Here is a 27,787-nt window from a genome sequence, read left to right on the forward strand (position 1 = left end):
AAAAAAAAAAGAATGCTTACTGATTAATGCAGCAAGAATGAGAAATAATAGATGGCCAGCCTTGGTGTTACTTTAGTACTCTCAAAATGGTGAAGGGATTGAGGGAGGAAGGAAAGAAAGAAGGAAAGGAAAGACAAAGGGACGGAAAAAAGAATGAATGAAAGATGGAAAAAAAAACTCAAGAAAGGGAGGGATTCTACTTTTTAAACTAACATTTTATATTTTGATTCAGCATAAACTGAATTGGTATCACATGATCTAAATATTCTGGGAATACATGAATTACTATTCATTCCTCATGCCTTCAAATGATGTTAATAACTGATAAAATGTGAGCTTCTTTAGTAATATACAGCTAAAACTTTCACAACTTTAAGTGGACATGTGATAGAAGTAAATGCAGTTAGTGACAAGTGAAAGCAAATTTGTTTCATTTTTAAAACAAAACATTTCGGAATGACAACAAAACCACCATCTTTTATGATACATTGTTCAATCCAATTTTCTAAGTCATTGAAACCATTCTCCAGTTGCTGTTGAGCAATTTTACAAATTACATTCGTGATATCAGCCCTAAGTTCCTACAAAGAATGTGGTTTTGATCAGCAGACAAGAGCTGGAACATACTTTTATCAAGTGTATATATAAAGTTATTAAAGCTTAAAGTTGCTCAAAAACTTTATAAATACCCTGCCTGTCCAGAAATATGCAGGAAAGGCTTTCTGATGGGCACGATCACATTGAGCAATTAAGGTGCCTGCCTTTGGACACAAAACTGACCCTACAAACCCAGGCAATTTGAGTTGTTTTTCTGATGGCAGTAATTAATTTGTTCTTCGTCAGTTGCACCAGGGAACGAGGTCCCTTCCTTATGATCTAAGCCTTAGATAAGAATCCTTAATAAAAGGATTAGTTCTGTAAAACTTGGATTCAGTCAAAAGGCCGCACTCAAGGACCTAAAAGGTCACATGTGGCCTTGAGGCTGCAGGTACCCCAACCCTGATAAGGTCAGAGGAACTGAGTCAATAACCACTTGAAGAGGATGAGTGATCAAGTCAAGGAGCTTTCACTTTATCACTTGGCTACATAAAATTATTAATGGTTTCCTCTTTGTATTTGAGGCCCCAATGTACAATCCATCATTACATTTACCACCTTCTTAAGCATCTCCCTGGGATATTGAGCAGTGATGTGACTTGTCCAGAGTCGCACAGTCTATATGTGACAAGAGACAGGACTGGAGCCCAGGATTTCCTGATCAGTCTTCTATCTACAATTTTTCCTTGTCTCCCTAGGTCTATACATTTCAGGAGCAGTTTATCAGTTGTGGTAGTAGGAATTTCCTCAGCATGAGTTCCCTATTCCAGTAAAATCACAGGGCCAGTCTATCTAGGAAGTCATGGCTGGCTGTGAGGATAGAGAACTGGCCTCAGAGCCAGTCAGACCTGCACTCAATTCCTGCATCTGACATACACTGGTTGAGTGACCCTAATCAAGTCATTTAACTTTCCACATCTTCCTTATTATTATAGTATATATAGTATTATATATAGAATATATAGCAATATTATATATTATTATAGTATAGTATATATTATATAACTATATATAAAAGATATTATAGTATGTATATGTTTATATACTGCATTATATATAGTATATGCAGTACTACTAATAGTATAGTAAATTATAGTATTCTCTAATACTATAAATTCAATTTCTCATCTTGATTTACATCTGTACAGGTCTTATTAATAATACATCTCAATGTATATAAACAGTATCTGTCAACAAGCACCTTTCCTTCACATAAGAAATATGTGTTACATACAAAAATTGAACCAAGGTCTAATTGGCCTGAGGCCAGTTCCTAAAGTAATCTGTGTGTGTGTGTGTGTGTGTGTGTGTACATACACACACATCCTTTCTAGGAAAATTCACAGCCATTTTAGAACCTTGCCAGTTACAGCCCCCACCCTTTGTTTCCTATGACTTTTCCTTTACACTAGTCTGTCCTTCACAAATGCTTTTGCTTGGTTCCCAGATGCCAGCATCTCACAGTGATGCCTCTTTGTTCTTTAGCACTTATGGCCTAGTGATTTTGGCACTTACCATAAAATGGCTGTTATAACTGTTTTCATGTATATATGTATGTATATATGTATTGTCTCCACAATGAATTCCTAAGGTTTCATTAAAATCAGAGTATCATGGTACTTTACTGAGCACTGGAAACACAAAGACAGAAACAAACCACCCACTGCCCTCAAAGAGCTTACATTTTACTGAGGGCATACAACATTTCTATAAATAAGTAAATACAAAACAATTTGAGGTAAGGAAAGGATTAACAATTGGGATACCAGGAAAGGTTTCAAAGCAGAGGTGATTCGATCTGAATCTTGAAGGAATATGAGGAAACAAGAAGAAAGGAAGGAATGACAGCCTCTGCAAATACAAGGAGATGGGAGAAAGCGATCCAGTTCAGAGAACAACTTTTAATTAAGTTTAGATTCCAAAGCACATAAAGGGAGTAAATTAAATCAAGTGAGGTGATACATTTAAAGCACAAAGCAAATCTTAAAGCACTAAATAAATGCTCTCTATTAATTAATTATTAACATGGAATTAAGTCTGGGAAAGTCAGTAGGAGCCAGATTGTGGAGGATTTTAAATGCCAGGCTGATGAAATTGATTAAAGCTGATAGGCAGACACTGAAGATTTTTGAGCTAGGGAGTGATATGATCAGACCTATGCTTCAAGAAGATTATTTTGGTAGTTACATGAAGACTATAGGGCAGGGGGAGCCTAGGAGCAAGAGGAACAATTAAAGGGTTATTTTGTAGGCCAGGCAAGGAAGGGATGAGGGCCAATATCATGGAGGTAGCCATCTGAATCAAGAAAAAGGGACAGATGCAGGAAATATTGAGGTTGTTTGGGGGAGTGGGGGAGATTTTGTTGTTCTTTTTGGACTAGGTCTGTGATGTCGTAAATTTAGAGAACTCCTGGAAAAGGTCTCTCTCTAGTATTACAGATTGATGCCCCCTCTCCAACTTATAGTCTTAGAGAGATGCCTAGAGCATTGAGTGATAAAGTGAACTCCTCAGGTTAAAAAAGCAAGTCTGTGGAACCTGAATGCGGGGCCCCCAGACTCCATGGCCATCACTGACTATCATATGGGAATTTACAAAGGAAGAACTGAAAAAAACTTAGTGAATAGATATTTGAAGGAGAGAAAACTCAAAGATAAATATGAGGTTACAAATCTGAATCACTGAGAACATGAAAAAACTCTCAGTGATAACAGGAAGTCAGGAGCAAGGATGAATCAAGAAAGATTGATGATGGATTTTGGTTTGAACATAATAAGATTAAGATGTCTATGACTGATAGAAGTAGAGATGTCCAACAGGTAGTTGTTGAGGCAGGGCTGGCTGGAGTCATACGTACAGAAATAGTTAGTGAAGACAGCAGAATGAGTAAGACTGGCATGGAAATAAATATAATAAGAGGACCAAAGTCAATCTAAGGGAAGAACTTTGTAAAATACCTACAATTAAGGGATCAAGAAGAGTTTAAGGAGACAGTAAAAAGGATGGCGTTAAGAGAAGTTAAAAAGATAGGAGAGGCAGCATGAGTGGCTGTCAGAATAAGAGCAAAGTCAACAATACCAATTGTTACAAAGATGTCAAGCAGGATGGAGACGGAGAAATGGCCACAGTTGTGGTGGTTAGGAAGACACTGGTACCCTCTAAAGTAGCTGTTTCATAATAGTGGTACAGGTAGAAAAACCAGATTGCAAGTAGCTGAAGAAGGAGGAAGTGAGGTAGTGATGAAGAAATGGCCATCTCAGGTGTTAAAAAGTTTTCAAATTGTTTAGCAGTTTAGGGGAGGAGAAAGATGGGATAGCATTTAATTGGAAGACTATTGGTGGTATCATAGCATGTTTTCGTAACTTATTCTCACTCCAATATAAATGGAAAATTGATCATTTTAGTAATTTATCCTCATTTCAATTAAAAGTTTAAGTGGAACAAATTCATTATTTTATTCCTGAAGTCTATTGATATTCCTGGGCTATCACTTTCTCTTTGTTAAAAAATAGTATTTTATTTTTCCCCCAATTACATGTACAGATAATTTTTAACGTTCATTTTTATTTTTTAAATTTGAGTTCCAAATTCTTTCCCTATCTCTTTCCTTTCTCCCTCCCTGAGACTGTAAGTAGTTTAGTTTATCACTTTCTTAAATGATAAAAAGGTGTAAAAAATAAATGATGTATCTTAAATTAGACCACAAATTATAGATCAGAATAGCACCTAAGCTTAGAATCTGTTTACCCCCTAAATTATGCCTTTTCCAGCTTAAAGTAAAGAGGAAAAAAATCAAGAATTTGCCATCATATCATCAACCTTTAGTTCTCCTAAAACAAAAAAATGTATTGTTCTTTTTAAAATCCAGATACATTAAACAGAATGTTGTCCAAATTTACTCTTAGAAGATCACTGAAATCTAATACAAATTATTTTCAAAACAAAAACTTACTGTTCAAATAAGTGCCTTCCAACTTCTCCATCCACTGCACTGAGAGGGTCATCAAGGAGATAGATATCTGCATCTTGATACACGGCTCTAAAACAATCAAGAGATATCAGACTCAATAATATTGAATAAATAGGATTGCCTTTTGTCTAATTCATGGCAACAGTTAAAGAGTAGTAAAAGCTATTCATAAAACCAGAGATTTTAAGATCTGGGAGCAATTTCTAGTTCAACCTTTCTTTTACAGATGCAGAAACAGAAGCCCAGAAAGTTGAAGTGACTTGTCCAAGACCTGAGACAAATTAACTCATGGCAAAGTCAGGACTACTACTCCTCCAGTCTCCCACTCCTTGTCTGCTTTTCATAACATTACACTATACCACCTGCAATCCCTATTCCAAGAAGTTAGAGCTGGAACGATAGCTGAAGAAATAGCGTAAGAAAGAAAATGTGGTATTGGGTAAAGAAAGCTCGCCACAACGTCGCGAAGAAATGGGTTCCAATCCCTTCTCTGACACACAAGACACGTGACCCTTCACCTCTCACTGCTCCAGTCTCAAAAACTCAAATCAGAGAATGTGTGCCTATATCCATCGGTAGGAGTGTCTTCATTCCAGAGTCTCTTACAGTAGTGAAATCATAGCTTGGATACAAAGAAAAACTGCTAAGTACTGCTTACCTTGCTAGATTTATTCTAGCTTTCTGTCCTCCACTTAGCGTTGTGCCCCGATCACCTATCACAGTTAAGTCACCATGTTCAAAAAGCTGCAAATCCTATGAGAAAAAAAAAAGGAAAATAATTCTACATTTGGGGAAGGGAATAAACATTTATATAGCACCTACTAGATTCCAGGCACTGTGCTAAATACTTTACAAATAGTATCTCATTTGATCCTCACAAAAACCCTGTAAGGCAAATGCTATTATTATGCTCATTTTACAGCTGAGTAAACTGAGGCAAACTTGGCCAAGGACACATAGCAGCAGAGCCAAGATTCAAATCCCAATCCTGACTATTTACTCTGTATTTCTCATGATTTACCAAGAAGCAACCTATGTCAGTAGATAGAGATTTCAATGGTTAATCACCAATGTATCTGAAATAGAGCCAATATGAAAACAAGAGAAAATGTATTACTTCTCTTCCTTCTATTTTCAAATGCCAAGCCATGAATGAACTGGCCTCCCTATCTAACTGATTATCACCTAGTCTTTTATATTGGCAGAGTTCTTTCTGATCATTTTTATTTGCTATTACTCACAAAAATCAGGAGGGGGCAATGGTGTAGTCATCTCTGGCTCACAGAAGAAAAAATAAAAGATACAACTATGTCTATTCTATAATTTTCTGAGGCACTGAGAAAAGAAAAATGTCAAGAGTTGGGAGGAATATAGTAAATGTGGGAAGTAACACTATACCTGTGGTGTCTCCAGAGGAGTTTTCAAATTCAAGTGTTATATGTGGGGAAAGATTAAACATAGGAATATATCAAGGCTAGACTTTTGAATATGTATTACCTATAAATCTCTGAAAAGTGCTTAGGGATGAAATATTACACATAGATTAAATATAAGATAATGTGGTGTTTTCATCTCTCACAAGAACATAAGGAATTTCAACATGGGCTAATGTTACTAAGTCATATAAATCTCTCAACCGAAAATTCAAGTAATGCTAGCATATTCTTATACACTAGAATTCTTTTATGTATTTTGATGCACTCAAAATCAGCTGCGTTTATCATGTGGACTTCTGAAATCTGTTCAGAGTGTCTAATGATACTTAATTAAAAAACAAAAAGAGGTGTCCTTAGCCGACACTGCTTAGTGGAAGATATAGCTAAAGTCATGTTTTTAATTATCATTTCTTATCACTAATTTTCACCAAATTTACAATAGCTTGCTAAAAATCAACATATCAGGAAAACTCCAGGCTTTTAAGATGACTAAAGTAAAGTCTTAAAATAGTATTAGAATAAATGTGTTATTTTAAACAATGAGAGAAGAAAAGGGGACTAGAGAGAAGTCACATAAGAACTCACAATACTAATTTCTATTCATACTATTCTTGGTTTGTAAACTGTAGAAATGGAAAACAAAGTAAAATGTGTGTTATGTTTTGTAAGTTGTGTGTTTGATGTTGGCTGTAGAGAAGAGGAATACAAGAAGTTTGTTTTGGAAACAAATAGCTATAGACACATATGTTAATGGAAGCTCTCCTTGTGGTAGCAAAGAACTGGAAAACGTGGAGATACCAATCAATTGGGGAACAGCTGAACAAGTTGTGGTATGTGATAGTGATGGAATGCTACTGTGCTATAAGAAATGGTGAGCTCAAGGATCTTAGAAAAACTTGAAAAGATTACATGAAATAATGAAGAGTTAAATAGGCAGAACCAAGGGAACTTTGTATATAGTGACAACAATACTGTTTTAAGAATAAATCCTTTTAACTACTATAAATATCAAATTAACAATAAAGGACATATGAAAAAAGACTCTAACTGAATCCAGAGAAAGAACTGATAAAGAGATGTATAGAATAATTTTACACACACACACACACACAGACATACATACACACACACACCTTTTTGTGTCTAATGGTAGCCATATCTAAAGCCGAGGGGGAAAAAAGGAAAACAACGTACATGATAATTTTATTATATATTTAAAAGGAACAGCAAGTTGTACATAATTGATTTGAAGTTTCATGTGCAATCATCTTTTTAATTTTATTGTGTTATGGAAATGTTTTTTTTATTTCATAGATTAAAAATAAATTTTTAAAAGAAAATAGACAGCTATAATTTCAGAGCAAAATAATTGTTTTCCTGGTGATTATTGTCTACTAATCAATACCATACTGCTACTTGGTAATCTTACTAAATTAAAAAGGTCGGCAGTCTGTCAAGTAATGGCATTAGACTGTAAGTTCCTTGAGGACAGGGACTGTCTTTTCTCTTTTATTTGTATACCCAGTGCTTAATAAATGCTAGCTGACTTGACCTCTTTGATAGTTCAAAATGAAATGTCACTGGGAGGACTAGAATACTAGAGTAGGGGTGGCTAGGTGAGTGAATAGACAACCAGCCCTGGAGTCAGGAGGACCTGATTTCAAATCCAACCTCAGACACTTGACACACTTACTAGCCCTGTGACTTTGGGAAAGTCACTTAACCCCAAATGCCCTCCAAAAAGCACCCCCCAAAAAAGAAAGAAAAAAAAAAGAATACTAGAGTATGGTTAAATATTGAATTTTCATTTGAAAATTAATGAATGATAGCAATTGGATCCCAGGCCCTAAAACAAATCAAGATATGTCTAAATTCTAATGAAAGTTAAAAATAAAATGAAAAGCACTAATATTATAGGTCTTTAGTCTGTATAGGCTCATATATATCACTCCTGATCCTGAATATTATTTAAAAAAATATTATATGCAGAATATTATAGAAAAGGTAAGGGAAATTTCATTTTAAAGGCCTGGAAACAAAGAGAATTCACAAGTCTGGAAGTTTTAAATGTCTGGAAGGTTAAAATTCCAAGTATGTCTTGAGTTTTAAAGTCAGACATATGAACTAAAAATCATCACTGCTGACATCTCTTATGAAGGTTTTCTGAATGAAGATAAATAAAATAAGGACAGTGGAATATTGAACTCAATCAGTGGCTGATGTAGATCTACCCAAAGAGTTCATGAAGGCACCCTTGCACAAGCCACAAGCAGAAGTTAGTTCAAAAGTAGGATAAAGCAATGACAATGACCTGCTAGTCACATGTATTACATAGGCAGCTAGGTGGTAAAATGGACAACTGAATTCAAATCCTCCCTCAGACACTTACTACCTATAGGACCCTGGGCAAGAAACTTAACCTGTCTGCCTCAGGGTCTTCATTTGCAAAATGGTGGTAATAACAGTACATACCTTTCAATATTATTATGATGATTAAATGAAATATTTGTAAAGCACCTAGCAAACCTTAAAGCACTACATAAAAGTTGTTATTGTTATTTTTATTTCAAAAATAGAAGCTACTGTTTTTGTTATAAAAAGTGAGCTTATCTTTAAAGTCAGAAGGGCCTGGGGTTAAAATAGATTTGAAAATAGTAAAATGTGTCAGTCCCCAACTGTTCCCCTTCAATTAATTTCTCCCTTTCAGCCACTCTGCCCCATAAAAATGTTCTAAAGTCCTCAAGTTATAAATCATAGATTCTTTCTATCTCCTCAGTTCCACAATCTAGAATAAAAAGGATTATAATGGCACCTACCTTAAAGGTTGTTGCAAGAATCAAATGGGGTAACAAATGTAAAAACCCTTTACAAATCTTGAAGCATTATATAAAAGCTGGTCATTGATATTCTTGAGACAAAAATTGATGCAAAAAAGGTTTTTATTGCAATGTAAATAAATAAATATATCGCTCCATTTGTTTCAATATTCTCTTGCATCATAATTTTAGTAGATTGCACACAGTTACGTTTCTCTTCAGTAAAGGCAAGCTATTAATTATTGATTTTAAAAATTCATTCTTTACTGTTACTCTATTCCATTCATCTTCAAGTTTCTATATTATTATTTCCTTTCTATAAAATATACTAATTATTTAATCAGAAAAATCAAATTAACTTTGTATTGAATAAAAGAAAAAAGTCAAGGAGAATCTAATAAAAAGTACTTTAAATAACCTCTCTTCACCTCCTTAGTGTTATGAAATTCTACTCAATAGTTACTCCCTACAATACTCAAAAGTCACCAGGCAAACAAACTAACCATTTCTTCACAAAGCTAGCCTAACACCCTCTGTACTATACCTTTGAAATTCCGGCCCAATCTTTTCCATAGAGAGCATAAAAGCACAGCAGGTTATCCAGACTGCATTGTCCAGACCCAATGGAAAGAGCCCTTTAGCACTATTATTCACTGAATTTTAAATCCATAAGAACACAGTATGTAAAACTGTTAATCCAAAGAAATGGATCACAATAAGCTAATTTCTATTTTTGCAAGGTTGTTTTCATAGTACTTTGATTGTCATCAATTTTGCTAAGTCATTAATTTTGTTAAAATTTTATTACAACACAAACCATCCAATCTGGCCTTTTGCTGTTAAACTTGATGTAACCTCTAGAAACACAAAACCTCCCTCTAGTGAACTCAGACAGTATTACAGGATTTTTTTTTTAATTGAGTTTTCATAACCCCATCTGTCTTAATTAACATAAATATAGACATTTTTTGTGACTTTTTAAGATGGTCCTTTCAATGATCAATTGTTAATTATTTGGCCATTCTCAGCAATACAATGATCCAAGACAATTCTGAAAGACACATGATGAAAAATGCTATCCATCCCCAGAGGATGGAGGCTGAGTACATGTCAAAGTATGCATACTTTTAAAACTTTTTTTATTTTGGGTTTTTTTTGGGGGGGGGTCCTGTGTTTTCTTTTGCAACATGGCTACTATAGGAATATGTTTTTTATGACTACACATGGATAAACTGCATCAAATTACTTGCCTTATCAAGGAAGGGAGAGAGGAGGAAGGGAGAGAAAGAATTTAGAACTCAAAATTTAAAAAAAATGAATGTTAAAAATTGTTTTTACATGTAATTTGAAAAAAATATTTTTTAAAAAAAAGACGGTCCTTTCAACCTCATAAATTAAAATGAACAAAACAGAGTCATTCAAAAAGAAAAAAAATGGACCTCTCTCCTTTGCAGAGGTGGGAGACAGTGGGTATGGAATATTACATGTATTTTCAGTTTCGCTTACGTGCTTTCCCCCTCTCTTCCTCTTTTTATCTTTCTTACCATGGTTCTTTCGATAGGAGAGAAGAAAGTGAAGGGTGAATTTTCAAAATTATTTTTTGTTCAGTTGTGGTATATGAATATAATGGAATACTATTGTGCTATAAGAAATGAGAAGCAAAAGGACTTCATAATGACCTGGAGAGACTTAACATAAACTGATGCTGAACAAGAAGAGCAGAGCCAAGAGAAGTTTGTACACAATTACAGACACATTGTATCTGTGATGATGAGCTCTGACAGACTGGGCTCCTCTCAGCAATGCAAGGTTATAAGACAGCTCCAAAAGACTCACGATGCAAAGGGCTATCCACATCCAGAGAAAAAACTACAGTCTGAATGCAGATTGAAGCAAACTACTTGCTCTCTCTCTTTTGTGTTTTGTTTTGTTTTGTCCCTTCTTTCTCATTGTCCACTCAATTGGTTATAATCCTTCTTTACAACTTGACTAATGTTTAATATGAAGGTATTTGAAGATCCTATATTTGACTGCATGATGCCATGGGGGAAGGGGGAAGAAAAGGGAGGGGAAGAAAATTTGGAACTCAAGGGATTGTGGAACAGAATGTTATAAATTAAATGTAAATAAATAAATTTTAAAAAATTACTTTTTGTTCTATCACTGTCACTGGTGATAGAAAAACAAAAGATAGTAAAAAAAAAAGTTTTTAAAGAACAGTACAAAATTAGATTCCAGAAATTTCAAATGAATAATTAGCTTACCTTTTTTAGGGCACATGCCTTTATTACTCTGTCATATTTCTCCTTTTCATAGTTTTTCCCAAATAAAATGTTACTTCGAACAGTTCCTGAAAATACCCAGGGTTGCTGAGAAACATAGGCAATTGTTCCTTTTACATTGACCAATCCTTCATACTTTGGTAGTTCACCAAGCACAGCACTTAAAAGAGAAGACTGAAAAAAAAATTAACCAAGTCATATAGTAACCATAAAAGAAGAATGATTGTATATGAACTATCAGAAAACAGTAGCTCAGCATCTTCATCTATACTACTTTTCCAGCCTGAGCATAGGGTCAAGGTTTCAATGTTTACTTTCTTTAATGTAAGATGAACATTTTTTTTTTCTTTTTGGAGGGGGAAGGGCAGGGTAACTGGAGTAAAGTGACTTGCCCAAGGTCACAAGGCTAGTAAGTGTTAAGTGTCTGAGGCCACATTTGAACTCAGGTCCTCCTGGCTCTACTCACTGCGCCATCTAGCTGCCCCAAGATGAATATTTTGAAACTCAATTCCCTGTTTAAATACAACGATAAAATGAATTACAATTCAAAATACAATTATTGACTCTACCTAAAACCACTTTACTTATTAAAAGGCTGATTTTTGCTTAAAATATTCTTGTATATTCTTGGCTAGAGCTTCAGGTACATCCTGTGCACTTATACATATTTTATCTTAAGGCAGATGTACCCACTATACAAGAGTCCTTCACTTAATGTAATAGATATATTTCCCCTAAAATTGCAACCAAATCAAATGATACTTACAATGTTCCAGGTCTAGTAATTCTGAAGCTATCTGCAGGACATTTTGTAAAGCAATGTAAAAGTTTTGTAAACAACAAAATTTGTAGGGGCAGCTAGGTGGCACAACAAATACAGTACTGGTCCTAAAGTCAGGAGGACCTGAGTTCAAATCAGTCCTCAGACACTTGATACACTTATTACCTGTGTGACCTTGAGCAAGTTACTTAACCCCAATTGCCTTGCCTTCCAAAACAAAAACAAAAACAAACCTTGAAAAAATGTTCTCACATCATAATCACTCCCTAATCTATGTTTTCTCAATTTGGATTTCCATTTCTTATGACTTTAAAAATATGGGCAAACGTACACTGGAATGTACTGCCCTAGGTTTTCTCACTTGTAAAATGAAGAAGATGGACTAGATAATCTCTATGACTGATTGTATAATTTTAAGTGTACTCGACACCATATATGCTCTTGTATATTGGTTGACCAAATTTATAAACAGGCTATCATCCAAAAGTTTTAAAATCAGTTATCTGCAACAATAACTGAGTGTCCCCAGAAACACTTTTGCATCGTGGTTAGACTATCAGGTCAGCTTCGTGATCCTTATGTACTAATGATATAGAATCTATCCACCATTTGTTACAATGCTCGTACAGAGAAACACCCAAAGAGGTCCAATGTGGCGTGCCACACTGGAAAAAGATGGAATACAGAGTGGGGACATCCCTTTCCAGACACCCTACTGATATGCTAGGGAGAGGAAGCTGGGATTCTGCTAGCTCTAATCCACTGCTGGTACGACCATGGCCAAGAACAAAGGCTCCAAAAGGGTGGAGGTTGTAGGAAATTGAGGTGTGGAAAGGGAAAGTCACTAAAGGGAGCAGGCAAGGTCCATGGATAACACAGGGATTTGAGGTCAGGGTTAAAAGATTTAGGAGGTAACCCCTTAGGGATATTCATCCTGGTCTTGTTTCCCAATTACAACTTCCTTCTTCTCCCAAATAGACCTTGGGTTCCCAAATTAAACCTGGTCTGCTTTCCTTTCCACTGTTACCATCAATTGCTTCTGATCAGTGTTTTCTATAACTTCTTACGTAACTCTTTTTTATGGCCTTGAAACAAGAACTTAATCCCTTTGTAGCCTCAGGGGTGGGATAGAAAGGTGAGGTTCAGGGATCAGGGGAACAACATGTATCTAGGAGGAAGTAGGAACAGTTATGAATGCCTCTGTTCCTCAGCTTCCTCCTTTCTACCTATAATGAAATTCCACCTTTCCTTTGGATGTCTGATCTACCTAATGAACAACCATGATTCCTGAGGTCTTGTGATGAAACATGCTACTTATCTTCTGAAAGACAGGCACCTGGGACATTTTTCTTGTCACGGCCAATGTATAGATAGATAGATAAGACAAAGACATAAACATATTTTGTTGTTCCCGTTGAGTCATTTCAGGCATTTATGACTCTCTGTGACCCCACTTGGGGCTTTCTTGACAAAGATACTGGAGTGATTTGCCATTTCTTTCTCTAGCTCATTTTACAGATGAGGAACTGAGGCAAACAAGGTTAAATGACTTGCCCAGGACCATATACTGAGTAAGTGTCTAAGGCCAAATTGGAACTCAGGTCTTCCTGACTCCAGGGCTAGCACTTTATCCACTGTCACTTGGTTGCCCCAAATATATTTTAAACATACACATATACATTATTTATATGTGAAAAAACGTGTATATATGTATGTATATGTGTATATAAACAGAGCTCTATTTTACAATGGAGAGGTATAGAAGGGAGACTGATAAAAGCAAAATTTTAATTTTAAAAAACTACATCTTTCTGTTTCAAATCGAGCTGGGTGAAGGCGAAAGAAGCATGGGTGCTGCAGAGAAAGCAGAGGGAGCAGTACCAGGCAACAAGGCGCAGAGAGAGAAAATCTGAGTGATGGCAACAGGGACCACTGAGGGTAAAGGGCATCATTATCTGAAGTCCTATCTAGGTACAAATTCAAGAGCATGCTCTTACTGAGTTGGATTTGCACCTTATGTAAGAAATTAGAACAGCAGGGGTCTACTCTTCCAAAAGAAATTCCCTGAGCACTTTCTGTGATAGCAAGGACCTGGAAACAAAGCAGATGTTCATCTGCTAGGAAACACTTACACAAACAAAGGTATGTGAATGTACTAGGATATTCTGTGCTATGAGAAATGATGAACAGTGATGAATACAGAGAAACGTGGAAAAGATTTGTATTAACTCATGTAAAGTAAGCAGAGTAACGAAAGCAATATGTGGGGAGGCTAGGTGGCACAGTGAATAGAGCACTGGCCCTGGAGTCAGGAGGGCTTGAGTTCAAATCGGGCCTCAGACACTTAACACTTACTAGCCATGTGACCTTGGGCAAGTCACTTAACCCCAATTGCCCTGCCTTCCCCCCTCCAAAAAAACCCCAAACAAACAAAAAGGAAAGCAACATGTACAATGACTGCAAAAATATAAATTTAAAGGATATACCATAAAAACAAGCAAAGTAAATATTATTAAATTACAAAGAATAAGCTTGTCCCCAAAGATATGAACATATTCTTCCTAACCCCATTCCTTCTCAGAGATATGGGTCTACAGGTATAGAAATTGTGTAAATGCCCCTTTTTTCCCATGACCTGGTTTTGCTGGGTGAGGTGAGGGGGTAGTTTCCTAATTCTTTAAAAACGTTTTTTATTGTTTATTTCATTTTACACACATTGAAGAAAAGTATAATAGACAGCACAGTCAGTTCTCTCACTAGAAAATTATGTACTCTCAATTTTAAAAATTAATTTTAAAAAGTTGCTTTTGGAGAGGGGAGGTTGAATGATACAAGAAAATTACAGAATATCAAAACACAAAATATACATTAAATTTTTTTTTTCTTGGAGGGCATTATGGTTAAATGACTTGCCTGAGGTCTCATGGCTAGTTTTTGTGTTAAGTGTCTGAAGCCGGATTCAAACTCAGGTCCTCCTTACTCCAGGGCCAGTGCTCTATTCACTGCGCCACCTAGCCACCCCCAATTTTTTTTTAAAATAAAAAGCTATCTATAATCTCTGGGTTTATTCAGAAGAATCTGCAGAATCACAGAATCTGAAGGTTGGAAGAGACCTTGGGGACCTTCTAGTCCAACTGTTACATCAAACGAATGTTCACTATAACCTATCTTCAAGAATAGGGACTTCATTGGGGTGGCTAGATGGCGCAGTGAGTAAAGCGCCGGCCCTGGCGTCAGGAGGACCTGAGTTTGGTTCCAGCCTCAGACACTTAACACCCACAAAAAAAAAAACTAGCTGTGTAACCTTGGGCAAGTTACTTAACCCCAATTGCCCTCCAAAAGGCAAAAAAAAAAAAAAAAGAATACGGACTCCATGACCTCGTGATGTAACACACTGCACTTATTTGATAGCTCTAATTGTAAAGAAGCTTTCCCTAATATTAAGGCTGAAACAACTTCTTTGTTAATTTTAGAGTTGGAAGGGGCTTCAAACATTATTTAGTCTAATTCCTACAATATCCTCAACCTCTCCTCCCCATGAAGACCTCCAGAGAAGAGGGCCTCATCAACTGAGGAAGCACATACCTTCCCTGGACACCATAATTCTTCCATAAGTTAAACTGGCATCAGCCTTCCTCACACAGCAAACATGAGTCCTTCACTGAGAAGCACTTAGAGATTCAGTTTGGGACTGGGAAAGACCTACCTTTCAGAAATGACAATCTATGGGACAGTTGACATTCAGCTCAAGAAACAAGAGTAAAGTAATACAGAAAACAATATTTTGATAAGAAGCCACAATACATTAAAACTCACTTTGCCGGATCCCACAGGTCCAACTACAGCCAGCAATTCCCTTGGCCGGACAGTAAAAGAAAGGTTTTGGAGAGTTGGGATTTCCGATGACTACAAACAAAAGTTGACCAAAATGTACTCAAATCAATAATCAGTCTGTTTAAGAAACTTGGGGATATAGGGGCACAAAATATAAGAATTCTACATTGAAAATTAAGCCATATGGATATCAATAGATGTCAAATGCCATTAAGTCACCGAGGACACATTTTCAAAAACTAAATTCATTTATAGAATATTTCTATGTGAATTAAGTTAAATGTCTTAAGCATTAGTGTATTTAACATTCATTCTAAACAAGTTCTCTTCTTTTGTTAACTTCCCACATACATCTGGGTTCCCTCAAGGCACAAAAACATCTAACAAATCGAGCCCCTCAAAATAAAGGTTTCCTACATAATACTTGTTATACCTACATCACAGGACTGTTGCCAGGAAAGCCCTATGTAAAAGTTCAAAAATGATGCATCTTGATTCCTCTAAAAATTAATTATTAATAATAACCAGAGAGTTGTTATATTGCCTCTGATTCTTTTCAGTCAGCCTTCTATCTCAACTAGCTCCACTAGATGGCAGCATCAGAACATTTTAAAGTTCTGCCTCTCATGATTATAAATAATTTTAACAGATCAGCTTAAGTTTTATTTATATAATAATTACTTTCTACAATGCTAAGAACTTTACTTGCCAGTAATGGTGATAGCAAACAAATACCCACAACTGGGCTTCAGTTATTAAATCAGAAAATCAGGTTTAGGAATGAAAGAAATTTGATAAAGCATTGTAAATACTTTTGGAGTGTTGGGTTTAGGGTCCAAGGACCTGAGTTCAAATCCCACCTCTGATTATCTACTACTTGTGTGACCTCTGGGCTTCAATTTCCTCATCAATAAAATGAGAGGACTGGATTAGATATCCTTTCTATCTTTTATTCTATGTATTATGTTCCTGGACCTCAAACATCAGCTAATGTATCTATTAATTGGTAGTATCTGTCCATGACAAATTTTTCACTATAAATAGGCATGCTGTAGTGCTATATGTCTAGAGTTGACATAATACAATCAGCAACTGGCTCCCTGATGTCATTTAGAAAAAATGTCCACTATATCAGAATATTTCTCAAAAAAAATGGAAACACATCTGGGGTTCCTATCTAAGACTGTTAGTTCTAACTTTGCATTATTTTTAAAAATGAATTTGTGCATGAGATCACATGCTAAGTCAACAAAACAGAGGCTCAAGAAAAATCTGATAATATGTTATGAAGTTCTTGGGAAAAGCTTTAGCCAAATCAGTTAACAGTATTGTTCACCCTAGAACAAAGAAAATCAGGGGCTATTGTGATATAGATAACCTAGCTTAGGGTTTTAAAAAGCTCAGAGGTTCTAAACCTGGACCTTCTGGACTTCTTAAAAAATTTCATAACTCTATAATTTTCAGTATAATGGTTTCCTTTGTATTCAAATGTATTTAACTGTATGCATTTAAAAATATTATTCTGAAAAGCATTCTATAGACTTCACCAGACTGGCAGAAGTTAAGAACCCCTGACGTAATTGAATACCATTCACAGAGATCAACCCTTTAAAATTCTGATTTCTTCACATACATTTAATAATTTGAAACTGAAGTTCCAGATCATGGCCCCTTAAGAATTTTAAAATATACCAGTATGTGTAAAAATGAGGATAGTCCTGATCTGCTAATAATGCTTCTCCTCATAATGTCATTTTTTTTTTTTTAAGCAATCGGGGTTAAGTAACTTGCTCAAGGTTACATGGCAGTTATTTCTGGGTGTGGTGCTGAGTGTCTGAGCCCGGGATTCGATCCCAGGTCGTCCCGACACTGGAGCCGGTGCTCTTCTTTGATGAGCCACCTGGCCGCCCCTCTCATAATGTCATTTTTATAAATCTATATGTGCACATGTTGTCAGTTTTGATGGAATGCAACCCAAATGAGGACAGGGTCTCTCTTTTGTTGTTGCTGTTGTTGTTTCCCTATCATCATGGGATAAAAGCTACGTGCATGGCAACTAAGAATCCTATGTCAGAAAGTGAGTGATCCCCCAAATCTCAGATTTTTTGGTTGACTCTGTGTGGCATAGATCCTGGGTAAGCAGACCTATGTCTCTTTGAGACTCTGGATAAGTCATTTAAACACTCCTTTTGTCCTCATCTATAAAACAAGGGAGTTGGACTAGATAATCTCTCAGGTCCTTTCCAGCTCTAAATTATAAAGATTCAAAAGCTTCAATAATCTATCACTCACTCACTGGCCATAATCTATATGAGTTCTAGAACTCAATTAAAATTTTTCATTCAATTTTTCTCCATTTTGTAGTTAGGAAAGCATGGCTGTGTTAAGGGATCCTAAAACCACTTTCCACTCACCAAAACATTTGGCTGGGTGGTTGAGGGGAGAGAAGGGATAGAAGGCTGAGAATACATTTCTAAACAAACAATTGCATGCTGTTAGAACTTAAGTATAGGGGGAAATTTTCAAAATTCAATATAAAATTAGTCCATATTCTATTACCCGAAAGTTTTATTTCTGCTTTGTGTCCATTACCTTATCCCAATAACTGGTAAAGTCTTGAATATGAACTAGAGCTTTTTCATCCTTTGGTAGATGTATGCTGGACAGGGATACTTCATCAAGTATTAAGAATTTCTAGAGGAAGAGAAAAACAGAGAAATTACCCCAAAATGTAAAAATGAAATAAGGAAAAATATGACTGTATTTTTAGAGTAAATAATAGAAAAAATTCTTCAAAGAATTAACAAATTTCATAAAACATAGGTGTTGCCAGAATCTGGAATGATATTTTATGAATTATTTAACTTTTTTTTAATTTACTTTTTGGAGGGGGGAAGGCAGGGCAATTGGGGTTAAGTGACTTTCCCAAGGTCACACGGCTAGTAAGTGTTAAGTGTCTGAGGCCAGATTTGAACTCAGGTCCTTCTGACTCCAGGGCTGGTGCTCTATTTACTGTGCCACCCAGCCACCCTGAATTATTTAACTTTTCAAATGAACACTTACTGGTATGTTCAATTACTAAAACCTATGCAAAAGGAAGCATATAACTCATTACTGATTACAGATATTCTCTACATGTACTATACAATTGACAGAAAGTATACATTTTTATAAAGGTAGTATATTACTAACAAGCACCATTACCTTTTTGGCATTCTAAAGAGAAATCATGTACAGAAGCATTTTTAAATGTCATTCTGATTTTAAAATAATGAAGGTTTTCACTAGCATCAGAGAATCCCTCCATGTCCAAACATAATCAAAATTTAGAAATCTGTTCTAATGTTAGCTTCATATTTTGAAAAATAATACACTGAAGGTGGTATCTAATGATTAGAATATGTACGGAAATGCAGATTTGTTGTGCTGTATGCACTAAGGACAAGAAATTCAATTTCAAGTGCCTCTTTTGTAAAAGGCACTGCACTAGGCACTATAGGTACTACTAATTATCCTTATTTTGCATGTGAAGAAACTGAGGTCCACAGTGGTTAAGAGAGATTTGTGTGTTGATTGGATGAAATCAAACAATAAAAGTACTCAGAAGGGAAACCTTCAGATGCTTATTCGGAGTTTATTTGTCTCTTCTTTGATATTTTCCCCAAGACTAGAGCAAATCAAAATCAGCAAATCAGAACTGTAGTTGTGGGGAGGAATGGGTTAGAAAAGGTGAGTGACTAAAAATAAGCAAGAAGTAAGAGCTAACAATCAGTCAGCAAAGAAGACAGAAAAACCATAAAAGATGATGAGCAAAACCCACCTCATTAACCATTAGTCTGGAGCGACATATTGATTTCTGTCATGGAGATGATACAGAATCATCAAGAGATTAACACTCTGCTTAAGAGCACAGGAATGTATGTGACTCGTCTGAGAAAGATTTCTACTAATGTTGAAATATAAATAAGATAAAAATGTTGAAAATAAAGCCAGTTTTGGTACTTAACTGGATAAATTTCATCTATCTAGAAAATCAATGAAGTGCCATGTTTTAAAAATACATGCCTGGGGGCAGCTAGGTGGCACAGTGAATAGAGCACTGGATCTGGAGTTAGGAGGACCTGAGTTCAAATCCAGCCTCAGACATTCAACACTTACTAGCCATGTGACCTTGGGCAAGTCACTTAACCCTAATTGCCTTGCCTTCCCCCTCCAAAAATTTAAAAAAAAAAAACAAAATAAACAAAAAATAAAAACATTTCAAAATGCAGAAAAGTTAAGACTAATTGTACACTAAACCTTGATTCTTTGTATGCTGATAAGGGCTTCAGACAATTTCTCAATGGCTGATGGAAAGAACAGTGCAATAGTCAATCTCAATGAACCATACAATGTCGCAGCAACAAATACTCGACTGGCCGAGATAGTATTTCCAAGGAGTGCATAGGTGGTAAAAGTCGCAAATAGAATGATTTTGATTGAAACAAAGAAGGATGCCAAATTCATCCCTCTGAGGTAGGAGCTTTTAAGAATCTTGGAGATTTCCTTCCTGAAAGAGAGAGTAAAAGATAGTCATAAATATAATAATTCATCTTCAAATACAAAGATACTGTGTTTTTTTTAACATAGCATTTTGGTGGACTGAACATAAAGCAGGTTAAACAAATAGTTCCTTACTTATAGAAGATTGCAAGCTAAAACAGCTTATAGGGACAGTAAACAAACATTCAGCTTATGCATAAAATCAAATAAGGATTTGCTTGATATGTAAAGAAATTTCATGAGATGATGGGTAAAATGAAAGGAGTAGAAATTTAATTGTTTCCTGCTTAACCTCCAAAACAGAAATGTCACATAAACACTGATCAAATAAGAAACTAATTAATATGTTTAAGTTGAAACTAGGTGAGCATATCATAAAGGAATCAGATTTTGGAGAATTAAAACTTTCTAATAACAACTAACATTATGGTCTACCATTAGAAGCAATGAGTTGCCACCATGGGAAATGTTCAAGCAAAAAGTTACATAACTACAGGTTGGGAAGTTTAAGGGAGGAAAATACTGAGTGAGGAGTACTGGATGGCATCTAAAGGTCTCTTCCAACTCTTAAGTATGCTCAAGGAAAGGGGAAGACATTTTTTTAACTGACTTTGGATCACAGGATTTAGGACTAGAAAGGTAATAAAAAGGTCATAGATTTGGTGGTGGAAAATTACTTTAAAAATCACTTGGTTCAATTTTCTCATTTTACAGATGAAGAAAATGAAGCATGAAGAGATTAAGTGACTTCTCTAAGGTCAAACAGATGGAAAGGTCAAGATTTAACCACAGGAACCATGGTGCCTCCTGTTCAATCTACTACAACTTTTTCAACATTTACCAGTAGATTAAAAAAAAAACTAAAAAGAAAATGAAAATACTAGGTAGGTTAAAATAAACTGTCAGTGAGGGCTTGAAATAATGGTCTTTAAATATATAATGGGGATCTTATCTGGAAGAAAGATTCATTTTTTAAACAATGCCTCAAAAAGGCACAACTAGAATCAATGATGAAAAAAGAGATGCAGATTTTGATTCACCACAATTAAAAAATTTTAACTATCAGAGCTGCATTTAAAAAGATGGAACAACAGAGCATGGCTTAAAAAAACTATCTTTTGTGTCATGGACTCCTGTGTCAATCTGGTGAAATTTACAGACATTTCTGAAAGTAATATTTTTAAATGCATAAAATGAAACACTTAAAATTACAAAGAAAACCAATCATGTTCAGAAATACAAGTTATAATAATATTTAAAAAAAATTTCACCTATGCACAAAGGATTGTAAAACTGTACATACCCTTTGACCCAGCAATACCACTTCTAGGTCTATCTCCCAAAGAAATCATACAAACAGGAATAGGACCCACATGTTAAAAGATACTTATAGCAGCTCTTTTTGTGATGACCAAGTTTTAGAAACTTAGGGGATGTCCATCATTTGGGGAATGGCCAAACAAGTTGTAGTACATGAATTATATGAATGTAATGGAATATTATTTTGTTATAAGAAATGATGAGTAAGCAGACCTCAGAAAAATCTGGAAAGGCTCGTAAGAACTGATGCTGAGTGAAGTGAGCAGAACCAGGAGAACATTGTACACAGTAACAGACACATTGCAATGACTAACGTGGATAGTCTTATCTCTTCTTAGCAATGCTAGGATCTAAGACAACTCCAAAAGATTCATGATGGAAAATGCTGTCTGTATCCAGAAAAAGAACTATGGAGTCAGAATGAAGATCAAAGCACATTATTTGCTTGCTCTCTCTCTTTTTTTTTTTGTTTCTTCTTTCTTTTGACTTCTCCCATTGGTTCTAAATCTTCTTTACAACATGACTGGTGTGAGAATAGGTGTAATATGAATGTATATGTTGAGCCTATATTAATTTGCATGCCATCTTGGGGTGGGGGAGGGGAGAGATGGGAAGAAAATCTGGAACTCCAAATCTTATGGAAGTGAATGCTGAAAACTAAAAATAAATAAATAAACAAGTTCACACACTTTATTTCCAGTGGAAATGTTCAGTTCAGTTCTGAGATGGATAAAGAGTTGGGATTACATAATTTAAGGTCCTTTTCAACTCCAGGTCTCTACAATTCAATGTTTCATTTCATTGATGGTAATTAATATAGGAAAGACAGTGCCACTTGACACTTATGCTACTCTGTGTCCAGGATTAACATTTACCAAATTTGCTTTTTATTATATGTCTACTGCCTTGACTACAAATTGATCTTATTTCTTATTTTAGTTTAGTTTTGTTTTTTAGGATATTTAACCTCAAAATTAGTCTTTTGAAAATGCAGAGAGACATAATATTTAATTTGGGACCATACAATATGCAACTGACTTTATTGTCAGCTTGAGAGTAGGAGGCTGGCAGAAAGAAGGCTAGTCAAGGAATATGAGAGAACTAATTTCTACAAATTTCCTGAAATCAAGTACAGTAAGATGAGTAACTAAAAAGGCATTAAAATATGAAAATGCAATCATTTAACAGGATTCAATACACATAGCATGCACAACTTACTTTCTGAGACACGTAATGAGGTCTGCAAACGGCTTTTCCCAGGCATACATTTTTATTATTCTTATTCCTGTTATAACTTCATTCATGGTTCTAATTCTGACATCTGTGAAAGCAGCAGTCTGACTCCTAACATACAGAAAGATGGATTACTTTCCGTGATATGGATATAAATGCCTAATTTGCAATACTATCATCAATGGGCAGAGATGATATCCAGCACAAGATCACTCTGCTAACCTCTTAACACAAATGCCAAAGACATCAATGGCTGGTTCTTTATTGATGGTCTAAGGGTTGCCCAACACAAGCAGATGACCAGATCCAGAGACAATTCATTAGCAGATCTAAAACAGAATGCTACACAGACTGGTCCTTGGGCTTATGCTATTTAAATCTGTAAATGATACAAAACTAGAAAGAATAGCTAACACAATGTATGAAAGAATAAAAAACCTAAAATGGCTTCGCTAAACTTGAACAATTAATCGACTCTAATAAGGTATCATTACTATAAGTTATACAGGGATGCATGTAAAGTTCCATCCTTGGATTTGATCAATCACACACACAAAAAAATGGGGGAGGCATGGACAGACAATAAAAGCTCATGGGGAAAGGATCTTTAGGTTTTCTTGCAATTAAATTTAATATGTGCAAGATGGAACCCAAAAGAGCCACTGGATTGTTAAAATAAATTAAGCTTGTTAAGAACATATTATAGAGGTCAGATGACATCATGAATGCCCATTTCAGTTTGGTAGGAAAGGACATTGAAAAGCTTGGATATATCCAAAGAAGAACCATTATCACTATCATAATCACCCAGAGCACTTATTGAGGGTCAACTGTTTACATGGTTGACTGTACTAGACACAGAAGAGAGTTGCCATTAAGAGTATACACAATCTTTATCCTCAAGCAGTTAATTGTATGAGGGTAACTGAACAAAAACAAAGAAAATATTTAACAATGTATATTGCAGAAACATGACTAAACATATAACCAATTAAAGAAATTCAGTTCCTATTATTCTAATGTGTACATTCTTATTTCTATATATTGTATTAAAATATATTCTCTTTGATATTTAAGATGGTGATCATGAAGTATATAAATATGAAAACAATTTTTAAAATATATGTCCAATGGTCTTGTCCAGTACAGGCACTTTAAAATGGCCTTTGGTTTATAGGCAGTCATAATTAAATGAGCTAGGGGCATTTCACAACATATACAAAGAATAAATAATATAGTGATTTTTTAAAAAATCATCAAGCGAGCTACAAATGCTATAACACATACATAGTTAATACAAACAATACTGATCTTACCTTAAGGAGGAAAACAGTCTCCCAAAGCAGCTTTGTAAAGGCAGAAAAATCAGCAGGACTGCCATTCCTGCAAGACATGACACTCCTATTTCTAGCCAGAGAAGGGCAGTAACTGCTATGGCCTGAATTGGCCCAGCCCACAAAAAGTGCAAAAATACTGTCACCTTTACAAAGAAAAAAAAAAGGTTGTCAGGATTGAGTGAAGTAAAAAGAGTTAGGAATTATCTGGAGGAAAGCAGCTAAATAGAGCAAAGGTCAGCTCCATTCTGCTAATGAAAGGGACCATAACATAAACAAAGACCATCACAAAGAGTTTCAATAAAGAAAATAGCAGATGGTGCTTCAGACTGCCCATTTCTGGTAAAGAGAGAATATGTGTGTTGTTTTCTGAAATGGGAAAAACCAATTACCCACTTTGTTAAATTCCCCCCCCCCTTAGAGCAATGTGAAACTATGTCCAAACATCTATCAAACTGATCATACCCTTTGATCCAGCTACTATGTATCGCAAAGAGATTTTAAAAAAATAAAGGCAAAAGGACCTATTAGTATAAAAATATTTAGAGCAGCTCCTTTTGTGGTGGCAAAGAATTAGAAATTGAAGGTATGCCCATCACCTGGGGAATGGCTGAACAAGCTGTGGTATCTGAATGAAATGGAATACTGTTGTGCTATAAGAAATGGCAAACAGGTTGATTTCAGAAAAACCTGGACTTACTTGAACTGATACAAAGTGAAGTTAGCAGAACTAGTAGCACACTGTATACAGTAACAGCAACACTGTACACTGATCAACTGTGAATGACTTAGATATTCTCAGCTACACAATTTCAAGGGACTCATGATCCACCCCCACTTCCAGAGGAAGAACTGATAGAATTAAGATTGAAACCTACTATTTTTCATTTTTAATGTGTTTTTTTCTTTTGGTCTGTGCCTTCTTTAACTAATTAACTTCTTTGACTAATATGGAGTTATGTTTTACATAATTGTACATGTACAAACTATATCAAACTGCTTACTATCTCAGAGAGGGGGGAGGTGAAGGAGGGAGGGGGAAAATTTGAAACTCAAAAATTTAAAAAAATGTAAACAAATCTTTACATGTAATTAGGGAAAATATATTCTATAAATAAATAAATTCTTCCTCCTATCTCAAAATACTTACAAAGTTATCCATTATCCCTTTGTGAACAAAAAAATGTTTTGAACAAAGGATAACAATATTATTTTATAGCACTTAAAGATTTGCAAAGCACTTTACATCTATCATCTAATTTGAGCCTACAGCAAACCTGTGAGGTACACTATACTTCAGATGAACAAATTGAGGCTGTCATTAAGTAATTTGCCCAAAAATACATACTATTTTTAATAGTATTGGAGAGAATATTTATTCTACAGAAAATGAGCTCTTTACCTTTAGTCATCTGTTATAAAAACTTAACAGCTAAGTCTGATTACATAGATATGTACCAAAAGCCCTAAATGAGGAGTCAAGACCTCTGACTCTTCTTACTTATTGGTCATGAAAAGAACACTAAGAAACAGTGTTTTGAAAGAGCTAAATTTCCTTTCTTACTTGTTTGCTTGTTTTTAAATGTCCTTTGTCGTACTAGGAAATGCACTGGACCACGAATTAGGCAAACCTGTAGTCTATCCCTGTTTCTGTCACTAATTAATTATGTAACCTTGGGGAAATTATTTCCTGTCTCTGGGTTTCAATTTCTTTATCTGTAAAATGAAGAGAGAACTAGATGGTCCTTTCTAGTTTTCAACACTCTCTGGAAATTACAGGAAAATCATGCACAGTCCCTTTATGGCAAAGTATGGTAGCAAACATGGGATTGTTCTTGTTATTTTTAAAGAAAAAAGTGTGATCTATTCACACTTGATCACAATATCATTACCTATCTAACCTATCTATCTATCTATCTATCTATCTATCTATCTATCTATCTATCTATCCATCCATCCATCCATCCATCCATCCATCCATCCATCCATCCATCTATCGTACCACTGGTACATATGGACAAGCAGATAAAATGATGTGTCACTAATATAAGCTACAAATGAATTTTAATTAACTCACATAACAACTGGGGGTGAGGTGAGGAGAACAAACAGTATTTGCAATTATCAGCAGGGTAATTTTGTTTTTACCTGATCGAACTTGTTCACATCATTGGATAGAAGATTCACTATTTGACCTGTAGTTGTCTTTCCCATGGCAGCATTACTAAGACGAAGCGCCTGGCATAGGAAGAAAGGACAGAAAGAGTATTATTGAATTGAAATGATGCCAATGACCTCTGGTCACATTTATAAAATAGCTCAAAAATAAAAATGACTATTTCTCAAATTGTGCTTTTTTTTTTTTATATACCCCTTTCCATCTCAAAAAAAAAGAAAAAGTGACCCATTTCAGAAAGGAAGACTTGGTGATAAAATTCAAACATGCTCATTGCGGTTTAGTAGCTGCATACAATAGAAGTGTTGCTGTTTCAGACCTATGAGTTCATCAATGTGAGGACTTCCCAGTGTCGAATGCATATCTACAACTTACAGACAGGGAGCTACCATGATGGAGGCATGGGCACATGGGCATGTGTGTCAATAGGACTTGAGAACAGGTCACAGAATCAGACTTGGAGCTAGAAGGCACCTTAGAGGCCATCAGGTCCAATCCCCCTCATTTTACAAATGATGAAAATGAAGTATGCAGAGTTAAGTGACTTACCCAAGGTCACACGTAGATTTTAACCTACCCAAGGTCAAAAAGTCAGAATATGGACCCAGATCCTGTCACTCCAAATATAGTGCCCTTTCCCAATACATTATGCTACATGGGCCAATTTTATTATACCTCATTTGTCTCTTGAAACCACTGAGGAAATTGATTTGGATTTTTAAATGTGTTCTCCATAATTGTGGTATCAAAAAAAAAATGCTGGAAAAATTCAAGGATGTCCAAGTTACAATCCAGTCTTGGAAATTTACTACTGTATGATCTTAAGCAACTTATCACTCTTTGTCTCAGTTTTCTGATCTGAAAAGAGGAAAATAACTGTAGTACCCCTCCTTGTTGTGAGGATCAAATAATACAATGATTGTGAAGTGTTTAACACAGTGACTGGCACATAGGAAGTACTATTTCAATGTTGACATTTCTTTAGTTGGACATAATCGTTTCATACTTGATAACTCTATACCTGGAAGATGTGATTACTATAAAATACCAAAGGTAATAAAATGAACAGAAAAAGGAAAAGGAATAATCACATAGGAATAATAAATCACACATAGTGGTTTCCTTAACTGTGTATATTTTTTTCAATCCCAATATTTAGATTTTTAAAAAATTTTCCTTAACTGAAGAACTACCACCAACTTTTATGGTCAAAAATAATTTTCAATGAAAAGAATAAGTTTATTTAACATAGTGACAATTGAACTGGCTAGATTCAATTTAACAATTAGAGATCCTAAATTCTAGCCAAGGCTCCGTGTTTTCTCATATAATTCAGTACATTTTGCTTGGTCTCAGTGCCCTTGCCTGTCAAATGGAAATGGAGGTAATATGTTCTATCTGTTTTATAAACTTGTTCAGAGTCAAAGGTGATAACCAATATAAAAGTTACAAAAACTCTGCATTTATGG

The 27,787-nt window shown here is 35.3% G+C and overlaps 1 protein-coding gene across 3 annotated transcripts in view; it reads right to left on the reverse strand.

The window, feature by feature from the left end:
- Positions 1-27,787, reverse strand: part of ABCC4 (ATP binding cassette subfamily C member 4 (PEL blood group)) — a 286,479-nt gene that overhangs the window by 181,944 nt on the left and 76,748 nt on the right. For all 3 annotated transcript variants that reach the window (XR_011164289.1, XM_069067341.1, XM_069067340.1), the window contains exons 5-13: positions 26,291-26,380; positions 24,125-24,288; positions 22,794-22,919; positions 20,013-20,262; positions 18,306-18,407; positions 15,696-15,785; positions 11,081-11,272; positions 5,223-5,317; positions 4,547-4,633 (exon numbers count right to left, since the gene is read on the reverse strand). Coding sequence is in view for 2 of the 3 variants with exons in the window: in XM_069067341.1 (XP_068923442.1) it covers positions 4,547-4,633; positions 5,223-5,317; positions 11,081-11,272; positions 15,696-15,785; positions 18,306-18,407; positions 20,013-20,262; positions 22,794-22,919; positions 24,125-24,288; positions 26,291-26,380 (1,196 nt within the window). In the remaining variant the exon portion in view is untranslated. The remainder of the gene's footprint in view (positions 1-4,546; positions 4,634-5,222; positions 5,318-11,080; positions 11,273-15,695; positions 15,786-18,305; positions 18,408-20,012; positions 20,263-22,793; positions 22,920-24,124; positions 24,289-26,290; positions 26,381-27,787) is intronic.

This window comes from Petaurus breviceps, unplaced genomic scaffold (genome assembly GCF_028583685.1).
Source record: "Petaurus breviceps papuanus isolate PSGF00001 unplaced genomic scaffold, PetGlider_PUasm1.0 90743, whole genome shotgun sequence".
Taxonomy (NCBI): domain Eukaryota; kingdom Metazoa; phylum Chordata; class Mammalia; order Diprotodontia; family Petauridae; genus Petaurus; species Petaurus breviceps.